This window comes from Hyperoodon ampullatus (genome assembly GCF_949752795.1).
Source record: "Hyperoodon ampullatus genome assembly, chromosome: 12".
Lineage (NCBI taxonomy): Eukaryota > Metazoa > Chordata > Mammalia > Artiodactyla > Ziphiidae > Hyperoodon > Hyperoodon ampullatus.
The window spans coordinates 71,080,051-71,094,173 of record NC_136925.1 but is presented as its reverse complement, the minus strand read 5'-3'; the positions used below and the strand labels follow the sequence as shown (position 1 = coordinate 71,094,173).

The window sequence follows — 14,123 nt, the reverse complement described above, 5'->3', positions numbered from 1 at the left end:
TTTTGGCCGCAAGGTATGTGGGATCTTAGCTCCCCAACCAGGGATCAAACCCACACCCCCTGAATTGGAAAGCAAAGTCTTAACCACTGGACCACCAGAGAAGTCCCTTAAATTTTTAAATATAATTATGTTAGAAGTTTAGAAATGCTTGATAAATTTGAAAGTGTTTTTCACAAGCATGATACCATTAAAAATTTAAGAAGGGAAAGAAAAGAGATCATAATCTATTTACCTTGAATTCTGATTTTTGAAAGTTAAGGCAATATGAACTTGGCTTATGAAAAATATATATATTCCTGAAAAACATAATTTATAACAGATTATTGTCATCATATGCAACAAAACAGTACTACATGCTAAGTTTCTCAGAAGCAAATAATGATAGGCAAAACAGGTAAAGACAGATGAAAGTTAAAAAAATAATAACAACTCAGAAAGGATAAAGGTGGCTGCCAGGGGCTGGGGGTGGGAAAAATAGGGAGAGGTTGGTAAAAAGGGCACAAACTTTCAGTTATAAGATGAATAAGGTCTGAAGATCTAATGTATAACATGGCAAGTATCATTGATAACACTATATTGTATAATTAAAATTTGCTAAGAGAATAGAACGTAAATTTTCTCACACACAATAAAAAAATAAATATATGAGGTGATAGATATGTTAGTTAACTTGATGGGGGGATCTTTCACAATATATATGTGTATCAATTCATCACCATGTACACTTTAAATACTTATAATTTTATTTGTCAATTGCATCTCAATAAAGCTGAGAAAAAATAATAACTGTATTGAACTAGTTGTCTGAAAGGGACAAAAATGATCTCCTTCAGTGGATAAACTGCCTTCATCTTAATAAACAAATAAGTCTTTGAGGATAAGCTGAAACTGGCCTGAGACTGGTTTGGCTATTCATGTTTCATGTGGACAATCAACTCACCCATATTTCCTTCTAATATATTTTTTCTTATTAGTTATCTATTTTATACATATTAGTGTATATATGTCAATCCCAATCTCCCAATTCATCCCAGCACCACCACCCCCACTATCCCCCCTTGGTGTCCATATGTTTGTTCTCTACATCTGTGTCTCTATTTGTCTTGCAAACCAGTTCATCTGTACCATTTTTCTAGATTCCACATATATGCATTAATATATGACATTTGTTTTTCTCTTTCTGACTTGCTTCACTCTGTATGACAGTCTCTAGGTCCATCCACATCTCTACAAATGACCCAATTTTGTTCCTTTTTATGGCTGAGTAATACTCCATTGTATATATGTATCACATCTTCTTTATCCATTTTTCTGTCGATGGGCATTTAGGTTGCTTCCATGACCTGGCTATTGTAAATATCCTTCTAATAGTTTTGTTTGATATTATATCAACACCAGACTAATATTGGCTTAACTCTTTTAAATGAAGGCTAAAAATGAATAGCTTATATACCCACTGTATTAAATGCACACAAAAATTTATACTTACTGAAAGCATACACAGAAGTCTTCAAAATCTAACCATATTTCTTTAGAAACACCATTATTTACTATTGCAAGTTCCTTCTTCGATTTTTCCTGTGTTGCTGTTGTCTGGCTGACCAAATCTCTTTCCAGACTGATTCCTTCAGCTGGATGGGCTGCATCATTCAATCCATAGTCTGGTAGTTCATCTGTGTACAGCAGAAGACAACCATGTCAAACATACCTAATTGTTAAATATTAAATTATTAAGATATGAAAAATTGTAGAGGAGAGCTCACATATCAAAATCTATTTTTGAGAAAATATTTACTGAGATAATAATTTACATGCAGGCCTCAAATTTGTAGAGGTCCATACAAAGACCCATTTTCATACCCTCAGGAGAATTTATTCATAACTTACATGCAGAGTGTCCAGAAATTTTGAAATCATTTTCATAAATTTGTGCACACATTCTTTAGAGATTAAAGTTATAACAGAAGTTAGCTGGTTTATATATTTAAAATATGCTGTAAACAGACATATTCATTTAAGAGGGGCTGACACAGACAACAGAAGGAGAAGCAAAAACTTGAAAGATCTATTGTGATTGATATATTTCTGTAAGCCCTGCAGTCAGTGATTCCGTAATTTTATGTTTATCAAGAAATGGCATAAAGTTCTCATACACTTTTCTTGAACCAAAATGTTATATACACACATGCCACATAACACTTTTTTGGATTTTAGCCTTGGTCAAGTCTTTATTTAGGATCTGAGGAATTTGCAGTGGTTTCAGTGCTTTGATCATAATGTGCATGCATTAAGACACAAGAACTTTACTCATGGGACTTTAATCAGATAGTCTTTTATTTTGACTTTAAGCTTGAATTTAACAAGTGAGATTATCTGATTTTTCTAGCCCAGAGCAGATTAGCCTCAACACATCAGAGGAAGCACTGGAGGGAGGCTGCTGAGAGCCAGGAGGAGGGAGAGCAAAAAGCTGTCAAGAAGCAGAGACCCCTTTGTGCTTTGATGTCTGTGAAAAAAGTCATGAGAAGATTATTAATTTACCTTTTCTGAGTATAGCTTGTGAAGCAGCATTACCCTGTGAAATGAAAGGAACATGTTAAGAAACCATTTATAAGTTCGACAAAACATTACAGCTCTCTAAAGCATCACAGTTTTTAAAAGAGTTAATACAGTCTTTTAAACACTGAAGACGTAGATTTCTACAAATACTTACTAAAACCTACAGCAAAACGAAATTTGTTTTTAACCTTAAAATTCAAAAGATGTGAATTTGGCTGAGAGTTTAAGTTTGTGACATTAAAATACAGAAGATGTGAGTGTATTAAACATTTGAATCTTATAATAAAAGTTAAATAAAAACAATAATATCCCCGAGTAGATATACTAGTTGATATGAGGCACCTATAATTAATACAGATTGAGGAAAATGAGATTATGATTGATAATTAGTGTACGGAACCTATGGATTATTTCAAATTATAGAAATGTTTTCTCAAATTTTTAACAGGGAAAATAAGCTTCACATGTATGACTCTGTTATCTCTGGGACACAATTAAAATAAGTATAAAAGATAAAATGGTATAAATTTATACAGACTGATGGGTGATATTTTGGATGATGTAAAGTGTACGGAAAAGACACCAGAGTAGACAAAACTGAATACTAAGTGCTGGTGAGAAGCAAGCCCATCCACGCCTTAGGACCCCAGAAACAAGTAGCAGGCATCTGGGAAGGACAGAATGAGATACAGGTTGAAAATACAGGGATGGGTTGAATGTCTATATAAGGAACAGACAAATCCCCACTTCTCCCTAATCCCTTCTGGTTTAGCATCTATCCTTCTTCTGCCTAAATAGGACACTGGAAGTTGCTTCAAGTAGAGAAATTAAATGAAAAGTCTCCAGATCTGGGTTCACAGACACCGTGGGAAGCAAGAAAGTTTACTACACAGAGAGGAGAGGAATTAAGTGAACATCCACATGCTGAACTTTGAGGCTCTCAGGAACCCTGTGCTGCTCGGCTTTAATAACTCTGGTGGATAAGGATATAACAATCCTATGACCACATTCCACCCCAGCAGGGAGATTAGAAGACCCTTAACCTGAGACACTGAACAGAGCCAGGGAAAATCCTCAGGGAATCTGATATTTGGAGCTAGTCCCACCCCAAATGAAGCTCATTTACCCCCAATTATCTCAAATTAAAGCTTCCAGTTGACAAGCTCTATCCATGCCATACAGCTTCTTCTAATCAGCAGCTCTTTAATTTCATAAATTCCTTAAATATATGTGTACAACAAAGAATTGCTAGATAATTGAGGAAAGAGCCTCATATAAAAGAAAGAAGCTAATGGGTGTGGGTAGGGAAAGTCATAGGAATCAGAAATGATAATATAGGGAGAAATTTTTAAGTTAGTAATATCAGAAAGTTAAGAAGATATTCATTTATCAAATAATAAACTATAAAAATACAATCAAGAACAAGAGACAGTTCTTAGAAACTAAAAATAGGAAAGTGAAATAAACTCAGTAGAAAGTTTGGACATAAAGTTGATACAAAAGACTCAGAGCTGAAAACTAAAAAACTTTTCAAAGAAAACATAGGTGAAAATCTTCATGACATTGGATTTGACATTGGTTTCTTAGATATGACAATAAAAACATAGACCGCAAAAGTAAAAATAAATTGGGCTACATAAATAATCTTCTGTCTTTCAAAGGATGTAATCAACAGAGTGAAAATGCAACCTATGGAATGAGAGAAATTATTTGCAACTCATATGTCTAGTAAAGGGTTAACATCAAGAATACATGAAGAACTTCTACAAAAACAATATAAAATAAACAAACCCAATATAAAAATGGGTAAAGGACTTGAATAGACATTTGTCCAAAGAAAATATACAAATGGCCAAAAAGCACATGGAAAACGTCCTCCACATCACTCATCCTTAGGGGAATACAGATCAAAACTGCAATGAGATACCACCCTCACGGCCACTGGGATGACTTCTGTTAAAGAAAAAAGAAAAAAAAAACAGAAAATGACAATTGTTGTTGTTTCTGTTATGTGGTGAGGATGTAGAGAAATTGGAACATTTTTGCACTTTCTGTGGGAATATAAAATGGTGCAGTTGCTATGGAAAACAGTATGGTGGTTCCTGAAAAAGCTAAAAATAGAATTAACGTATGATCCAACAATTCCACATCTGAGAATATACCCAAAAGAACTGAAGACAGCATCTCAAAGAAACATTTATACACCCATGTTCATAGCAGCATTATTTACCAAGTATCCGATGTATGGATAAACAAAAGGTGCTATATGTATATGCACAATGGAATATTATTCAGCCTTAAAGGAAAGAAATTATGACACATGGTACAACATGGATGAACTGTGAGGACATTTTACTAAGTGAAGTAAGCCAGCCACAAAAATACAAATACTGTTATGATTTCACTTATATGAGGTACCTAGAGTAATCAGAATCCTAGAGACAAAAAGTAGAATGGTGGTTTTAAGGGGCTGAAAAGGGGCAGGAGTGCAGAATGATTTAATGGGTATAAAGTTTTAGTTTCGTAAGATGAAATAATTTCTGGAGGTTAGTGGCACAACAATGTGAATGTATTCAATATTACTGTTCTCAGAAAAGGAAATTCTGTGGAAAAAGTATAAGAAAATTCTCCAGAACTGAAAAACTTGAGTATCCAGGTTGAACGGGCTCATGGAGTACCTAGCACAGTTCATGTAAACAGACTCATTTACGCGGCCAATCATTGTAAATTTTTCTTTTTCCAAAAATGGAAGGAATGTCTTAAAACATTCCCAGCGGGGGGAAAAAAAGAGTCATACAGAACAGATCAAGAATCAAAATGTTATCTGTATTCTTAAGAGCAATGGTTGAAGGTAAAAGACAAAAGTTAAGGAACAGAGTTAAAATTCTGAAAGAACATCCACACTGGAATTCTACAACACGCCAAAATATAAATCAGGGGAGGGGGTGGAATACAGACATCTGCAGGCATACAAACCCCTCATAATTTTCACTTCCCACGCAATTTTTCTCAGGGAGTACTAGAAGATGTGCACCATCTAAATTAGGGTATCAAGTAGCAGGGGAGCATAGTTTCCAAGAATTAGAAAATCCATCAGAGGAGAGAGAGGAAAGAAAGTCCAATGATGACAGGTGCAAGTTTCCATCAGTTGGAACAAGAGCAAGAGAGCAAAGGATTCCAGAGGGTGATGTCTCCCGGAAAACAGGTGGCATTGATGTGTTTGTGTGGTAAATGGGGTTTAAAGGTATTTGTTCAATGGTGTTTCTTTTTTTTTTTTTTTTTTTGCAGTATGCGGGCCTCTCACTGTTGTGGCCTCTCCCATTGAGGAGCACAGGCTCCGGACGCGCAGGCTCAGCGGCCATGGCTCACGGGCCCAGCCGCTCCGCGGCATGTGGGATCTTCCCAAACCAGGGCACGAACCCGCATCCCCTGCATCGGCAGGCGGACTCTCAACCACTGCGCCACCAGGGAAGCCCTGGTGTTTCTTTTTTTTAAAAAAGAGTGTTTGGGAAGGCATCCTAATGTGTCATAGAAAAAAAATGAAGTAATTGGTTTGTACAAAAAGTTGTGTAAGAGAAGAAATTTGTCTCTCCAATAAAAATCCTTCCACAGCTAGAATATTTTTTAGCGGAAGAATACTTTTATTTATTACCATCCTTCTATTACAGCTTGAAGTAATGATGAAGGTGGAAAAGGAAACAGGTAAATAATTAATGCCTGACTTGCACTAAATATTAATTCCTAAGGAAAGTCTGAAAACAGGCCTATTGTCCCTAATATTTGTATCTATTTTAAGGGCAAAGGTAGGGTAATTTTGCTATTTAAAAACATGAACTATATTAGGCTGGGCTAGTCTGAGATAACAAACCAATCCTGAGATTTCAATGGCTTAACTTCTCCCTCATATTCAGCCCATTTTGGGGGGCTCCTTTTCAAGGGATTCCTTTCCCAGTTGTGATGTAGGGATCTAGAAACTTGTATCTTGTAGCCTTGCCACTGGGATATGCAGTTTCCTGATGGTTGTAGGAGAATCAGAGAGCTGCAAAGCCACGTGCAGACTCATTAAGTGCTTCGGCCTGAAATGGCACACCTCGCTAATGCCTGCAGTCTATCAGCTAGATTGGGTGTCGAAGGCAAGCTCAAGAGCAGGGCCGGCTTCATGAGTGTGTAATCACTCAGGGCGCCGGGCTCAGAAGGGCCCTGTGTTTGTTTTAATGCTCTGCTGTCACTCTCTTGACATTCTTAATAATTGTTGAACAAGGGGCCCTGCATTTTCATTCCACAAGTTATGCAGCCAGTCCCAGTTACGAGCCAGGAGCCAGACCTGTGAGAGGCCTGGGAAATATACAAGGGGCACTGAGACTCCCAGGGGGCAGTGGGCATCTCAGTCAGAGATCCTGCCAATCAAGCCACAATGCAGAGCCCTTCGTTTCCACCGTTAGGGCTCCAGCTGTTACGGCTCGTAGAACACTTAGCTTCCCCAACAGTTTCATCCCTATTAGGTGAGAAGCATTACGTAACAGCTCAAGAAATCTCAACGGGGTCTGCTCTGGTATCCAGCCTCACAGCTAGAGTACTGATTGGACAAAAACTTGTGAAATGAAAAAATCTTGAAGACAGAGGAAAGTGGAGGTATGGGATGGTAAGTGAATACAGGAGTGCTAAATCCTTATCTTCTATAGCAAGAGGTCAAGAGGTAATGTTTAAATTGATAGATGGAGAAAGAACGGAATTCAGCCATTCAACAAATACGTAACAGTGTCTGTCATGTGCTAGGCATCTTTGCAGGTGCTGAGCGAGAAACAGTATATGATAAAGATCAAGATCTCTGCCTTCATAAAGCCTACTACTTAGAAATATGGAGACACATAGCAGAAGAAACACTTAAATAAAAGTGATTGACTCTGGGGAGGAAGGTTAAAGAATGAGGAGGGGTAATACGGGTTGGTTATTTTATGATTATCTTTTTGGTAACTTTTGACTCTTTAAAACTATTGCATACAATACTTTGAAATTAAGAAAAAAAGTTTAACAATGTTTAAGTCTATTCATTCTTCTTGCAAGATTTCTCATCTGTTAGTCTCTGCTTTTCAACTAATTCTAAAAAATGTGTTTACCTGCGTGTGATTCTGTGCCCTCCAATGTATCTTATACCATTTATAGAGGTTGGTAGAAATCAACTATGGTTCATTCACATAATGAAATAGTATGTGACTTTAAGAATAAAGACGCTCCTTAGTCATAGTGAAATTATCTCCAGTATTTACTAAGTAAAAACTTTAAAAAATTTCATTAAGTTTTGAGTAGAAAAAGGTGGAATATTGTGTGTTTCTTTATATTTACATAAAGACACCCTGAAAGTGTCCTACAGAGGGCAAAGCAGTGAAAGTGGAAGAAGTACTTACATGGAAACAAGAATTCTTGATGTGTGCCTTATTTTATTTTTGAACATGCAAATATATTATTCATTAAAACTGTTTCCCACACTGGCAGAAGTTGAAACATCAGACAATATATGGTTTGGCCAGAATGTGGTGCAGAGAAAATTCTCATCCAGTGCATTTGATTGTAAGGTTAAAAGGCGAATGTCCTATGACCCATCAGTGATACTCCCAGATTCATATCCTAGAACAGAGCTTCCTAGGCTAGTGTCCACTGGGGCCCATGGTTAGATTTCAGGAATCCATGAACATGGTTCCTTGAAAGATTATTTTCATCTTTAGCTGAAGTTCAGCATTCAGTTTTCTTCAGTTTTCAATTTATCAATGCAGGTGAGTAGCTACAGTGTTATTGGCAATAACCGTGACTTTATCCATGAAAGAAATCACAATATGTTACATTATATTAGAGTTGTTGCAAAATCTGAAATGTCACATATGCTGATCACTACCTTGAAGTTACAGCAGTTATTAGGCCCATTGTCGGATTCCATGTGGTCACATCTTCCTGTCTAAAGACACTCTTGTAACCTGAACTGCCCAACTATCTGGGAGCTATCCTTTAGTATACCTTCAACCACCAAATCGTGAAGTTGTATGTTCACACGGTGCTAACCCAGACAGCTGTTCTGCTTTCCACTGTTCCCTGTGGCCAATACTCAGCTCATGTGCAGAAAGAGATAAGTTGTATTCATCGTGTGTTTTAGAAAATTGACAAAGGGAGTCATAACACATAAAAGTTCACAAACCCTGGAACTACAGAAACTCTTGCATGTGTGTACAGGGACAGTCAAGATGAGTCATGGTACCACTGCTTGCAATAGCAAGAAACAAAAAGCAATGAATGTAGCCATTAACACTGTGAAAGATGTTTTTAAATGGTAGACTAGTTATGTATTAAATACCTTTGACCAGTGAAATGAATGAACTGTAACATGTGGCAAAAGAGACAAATCTCATAAGCAACATTAAGAAATCCAAGAAGAATTAATACAAGAGTCCACAAAAATAAAATGAGGATGACAATGAAACCAAGCTATATATTGTTCATAAATGTGTATATAACTGACAAAATTAGAGGAGTGTGGAGTTGACAAATACCAGACCTTGTATGGCAGATAGGAGATACAATTCAGAAGAGACACATGTGGAACTTCCCTGGTGGTCCAGTGTTTAAGACTCTGCTTCCACTGCAGGGGGCACGGGTTCAATCCCTGGTTGGGGAACTAAGATCCCACATGCCAGGCAGTGCACCACCCCCCCCCCCCCAATAAAAGAGAACACAGGAGACATCTATGAGAGATGAATATTCCACTTTCTAATCTAGAAGATGGGTATGTAAGAAGTTTATTTTCAGTATTCTTTATTCTGCTCAAATGCCGTTATGTATAATATATTTCACAATTTAAGAAAAAAAATTTTTATAGTTAAGAATCAGGCTAATAATAAGAGTAACATAGTTACCTGAGATATATTTCTTGTCAATTGACTTAAGTCTGTCTGGCTCAAGGTTGCAGTTTCATCATTTTCAGTAAGGGAAGATAAACCAGATCCTGAAAGCACCCCTTTCTTAACCAAAGATCGTACAAAATGACTAATGGAAAAAAAAAAAGAAAAAAAACTTCTGTTATCTTAATCTCTTGTTTAAAGCTACTAATAAATAGCTGCAGCTTTTATCGAGATATACTTGACATATAAAATTATATTAGTTTCAGGTATACAACATAATGATTCAATATTTGTATATATGGCAAAATGATAATCACAATTCTAGTTAATGTAGGTCGCCACACACAGTTACAATTTTTTTTCCTTGTGAAGAGAACGTTTAAGGTCCACTCTCTTAGTAACTTTCAAATATACAACACAGTATTATTAACTATAGTCAGCATGCTACACATTATAGCCCCAGGACTTATGTATTTTACAACTGGAAGTTTGTACGTGTTGACCCCCATCACCCATTTCATCCACCCCCATGCCCTGCCTCTGGCAGTCATCAGTCTGTTCTCCTGTACTCTGTATCTATGATTATGTTTCCTTGTCTGTCTTTTTTAGATTCCACCTCTACGTGGGATCATAAGGTATTTGTCTTTCTCTGTCTGACTTATTTCACTTGAGATGTCCTCAAGGTCCATCCGTGTTGTCACAAAAATGACAAGATTTCCTTCTTTTTGAATGGCTGAATAATATTCCGTTGCATAGTGATGTTAGCTCAACAATAGAAAGTTCTGATTTTTTTCATTTCATCATTCTCATTCTTTTACAACCAGTAATTTCGTTTGCTTCATGTTAAAAAATATTTAATTGCTATATATACTACTGAAGCAATATTCTCTATCAGTAACTACAATGGTGTAAAAATTTTCTGGAATGCTATTTATTTTAAAGCTATGGTGGCCATCTTTGAATGCTGATGATCAGAACACATAGGAACCTGGCATTTAGAAGTGATTTAATTAAGTATCAGAGTAATGTAGCAGTGAAATAGGGCTTGCAGTCAAAAATTTAATGATGCATATGGAGCCCTTAAGTTTACAACTGTGATATTTATACTAGCTACCCAAGTGTACAGTATTTTCTTTCAAGTTATTGCTGACATGACCCCAAATCAATGTTGCCACAGCTAGAAGTTTATGGGTACAATAAAAAGATATTTGTTATAGTACACATATATTAGGTGTTTCAAAGATAAAATTAAATGTCATGTATACTGAACTTCCCATACTTTTGGATTTTTCCTTGCTAGTGTCCTGTAAAACTTGGTTCACCTCAAGCTAAATGTCTCTGAAACTGCCACTAGAGGGTAGCACAAACATATCTGTGAGGCTCTGATTCTCTAAAACAAGGCCAGGAGCCAGGACTGGGCAAACCGGGCGTGCTGTTACTACAGTGACAGTGTTCCAAGGAAAGGCAGTTGTGTAGCACTCATTCTCCAAGGCTCGCCAAAAAACCGGCTTGCTCTTATGCTGATCTGAGTACTCTGACTGTACAGCAGTCAGGTACAAGGAAATGCCATTCACATATTTTTGCTTTTGGCTCTGCCAGATAAAATGGATATACTAGGGAATTCATAACAGGTTCAAGCAGTGAATAGATTAGTTCACTTAATCCAATCACTTGATTGAATCCAAACAAGTGTTGAAGTCACCTAGACCTGGGTTAAAGAATTTCACCCAACTTAATTAGGTAAAAAAGCTGAAAGAAAGCATAAGAAAATTAAGTAAAAGATTCAACGTTGGAAGTTCAGGTTATGAAACCAACGCATTTGTGGTCTCTCTTGGCATAGGGATTCTAGAAGCCTGCATGTGACAGTTTGAATCCTGAGAAAATTTGTCCTGGTGGTATGCAGCTCTGGTTCATACAATCCGCAAAATATTTGAGTAATATGCAATCTCAATAAGCTAAGAGATAATCAAAAATTATTTGGAATGGTAAAATCATCATCTTAGTGGATAACACTAACTATAAAATTAATTAGAAAAAGTATAAAGCATTAATATTTTTATGTTAAGTTTAAGAAAATTCTGTCTTCATGTGGTATTTTGTATTTGTAACTGGTGAAAGAAGTGTAGCATGTTACATAATCCAACAAATTAGGCTATAAAATGTGTAGCTTTATATTTAATTTTAGGTTTATAATTAAGTTATAGGTGTAAGAAAATTTTGGTTTGTAAAAACTAATAGTGTACATAGGAAAAACCAAGGTTACCAAAAAACATTTTGATTATTTGAACTTTTAATGATGATTTATATAATTGGCAAGATTTTATTTGTGATGATTTTTGGCTTTTCAAGAATTACTTAGAGCAAAAATAATATATAGTATTGTTGTAAATGTAATTTAAAATGTTTAAATTCAGCTCACTAAATTTATTTAAAACTTTTATAGAAATTAATAATTTATGTATAAAATAAGATTTTCTATAAGTTAAAATGAAAGTTTGAGGAAAACTAGATTTGCAAATACATAACAGAACAAATTTTTAAAACCAAAGAAGCAGCAAATTGTTTTCTCTGTTTATAAAGCTTGACATGGCTAAATGCCATGTTTGTCTACTAGGGGGTCCCTCTTCACCCACTTTTCAGTGTTTAATCGTTGATGCATAGAACTGCAGGAGCCTTAAGTTAAAACATTTGAATAATGTTTCTAATATTTTCAACTTAACTAGAGTCCATAAAATGTAAATTAACGGGCTATGATGTAAAGAACCTCTAAAAGTAGGACAGTACAATGAACAGACTCCTGATCTAAATTTTGACTGCTTTTATTCATCAGCTTACATTCTTATCGTAGATTTTAATATATCCAAGAGAAGGATGAAACATATCTAATGGTCATTATATTTGTGACCTATAGGCTGTTCAAAAATTTTAATGACGTTCTAGTAAAGTTTAAAAAAAAATTCAAAAGAGTACACACATCATAAATGTAAAACTTGCTGAAAAATCACCAAGTAAATATGGCCATATCACCATTATTCAGATCAAGAGATATTAATATTACCAGCACTCCACAAGCCCTGCCAGACATGCTTCCTAATCACAGCTAGCACTGCTCGCCACAGGTAACCACTATCAAGACTTCCAACACCATATATTGCTTTTTGTTCTTTTAAAAATCTATATTAATAGAATAATTAAAACTAAACTGTATACTTTTTATACCAGATTTCTTTGGTCTAATATTTTTGGTTGTGACATTTATCCATGCTGATTTTTTTGCAGTATTTCTTTTGCTTTATATCTATATATTATTGTATTATGTTTGTCTATGGTTTTACTATGATTATCTAACTGCAGTTTTCTCCGCATTTACATTACTTGACTTTTTTTTCAGAACTTGCTGAATCTTGACTTGATTTTTTTAAACTTTTGGGATAATTTTGGCCATTATATTTTTATTTCATGATTATTCCCCAAACTCTCTATCCTCTTCTTCTGAGACCCACTTGCAAGTATGTTGGTCTTTTTCAAATTTTCTTACATGTCTTTTATTATACTTTTCCTCATTTTTTTTTTTTTTTTTTGGTCTCCATACTTCAGTCTGGATATAATCTTTTGACCTATTTTCCACTTTGCTAATTGTTTTCTTTTTGCTGTATCTTATCTGTGATTAAACACATCCACTGAATTCTAAAATTTCAGTTATTATATTCCTTGGTTCTAGAATCCCTATTTTTTAACCATTTTAAATATTAGTATTTATTTTTATATTTTACAACTTTATTGAGGGCTTATTGAAGTACATTTAACTGCACAAATTTAAAGAATAGATTTGATAATCCTTGATTATGTATATATTCATGTGTTAGTTGTCAATTGCTTCATAACAAGTCACCACACTTTTAGTGGTAATAATCATATCACCCACTATTCCTTCTCATTATTGCTATCTGTGGACTTCCCTTTCACCACTATGAACTCATTAAAAGCGTTAGACCCAGGATGATAATTTTTAATTCTACTCCTATTGTCACATTCAAATATTAGTAAATTTGGATTCTTCCTCCCCTTCCTCCTTTTTCTTCTTCATTGTCTTTGCTGTTGTATTTAGTTAGCTCTTTTTTTTCTCCTCTAAGAGTGACAGACTTCATCTCCCAGGTTTTTATGACAATCATTTGATCTTGTGATTTAATTATCAGGTAATCACCAAAAACATTCCCCAGTGCTAATGTTTAAAGTAAAACAAAATACTGTGTTGTTCTGAAACAGAAGCCAAAACTGTAAAGCCAGACATATTTAGGCGTCATTTTGACCAATTCAAAATTTATCTTAACTGTTTATTACTGTGAAATAGTACCTAAAATTTTTATTTTCCTATGATCACTGCATTGACACAAACTTTAATACATTTGTCACCAAGGGATACATTTTTAACTGCACAAATCACAAAATGCTTCATCTGTTAACAAGATGAATTCATAGGAAAGAATCTTCTCTACTTACGTTTCTGTTGGAATTGTAAATGGAGTCATTCTATAATTCAAAAACGGACTTGAAATCTCAAGAAACTGGTCAGGCTTCTTTACTACTAATTCTAAAAAGAAAAAGGTAGTGTGATGTACCTTTTTTTTAATCTTCCAAGATTATATGTAAAATTTGACATTTAATGCATTACTGATTAGA

The 14,123-nt window shown here is 35.1% G+C and overlaps 1 protein-coding gene across 1 annotated transcript in view; it reads right to left on the bottom strand.

Annotated features, from left to right (window-relative positions):
- Positions 1 to 14,123, bottom strand: part of ADGB (androglobin) — a gene marked incomplete at its 5' end in the record, with an annotated part of 145,298 nt that overhangs the window by 67,532 nt on the left and 63,643 nt on the right. The window contains 5 exons of the mRNA XM_079716363.1: positions 233 to 296; positions 1,490 to 1,673; positions 2,539 to 2,572; positions 9,459 to 9,588; positions 13,944 to 14,034. Coding sequence (XP_079572489.1) covers positions 233 to 296; positions 1,490 to 1,673; positions 2,539 to 2,572; positions 9,459 to 9,588; positions 13,944 to 14,034 — 503 coding nt within the window. The remainder of the gene's footprint in view (positions 1 to 232; positions 297 to 1,489; positions 1,674 to 2,538; positions 2,573 to 9,458; positions 9,589 to 13,943; positions 14,035 to 14,123) is intronic.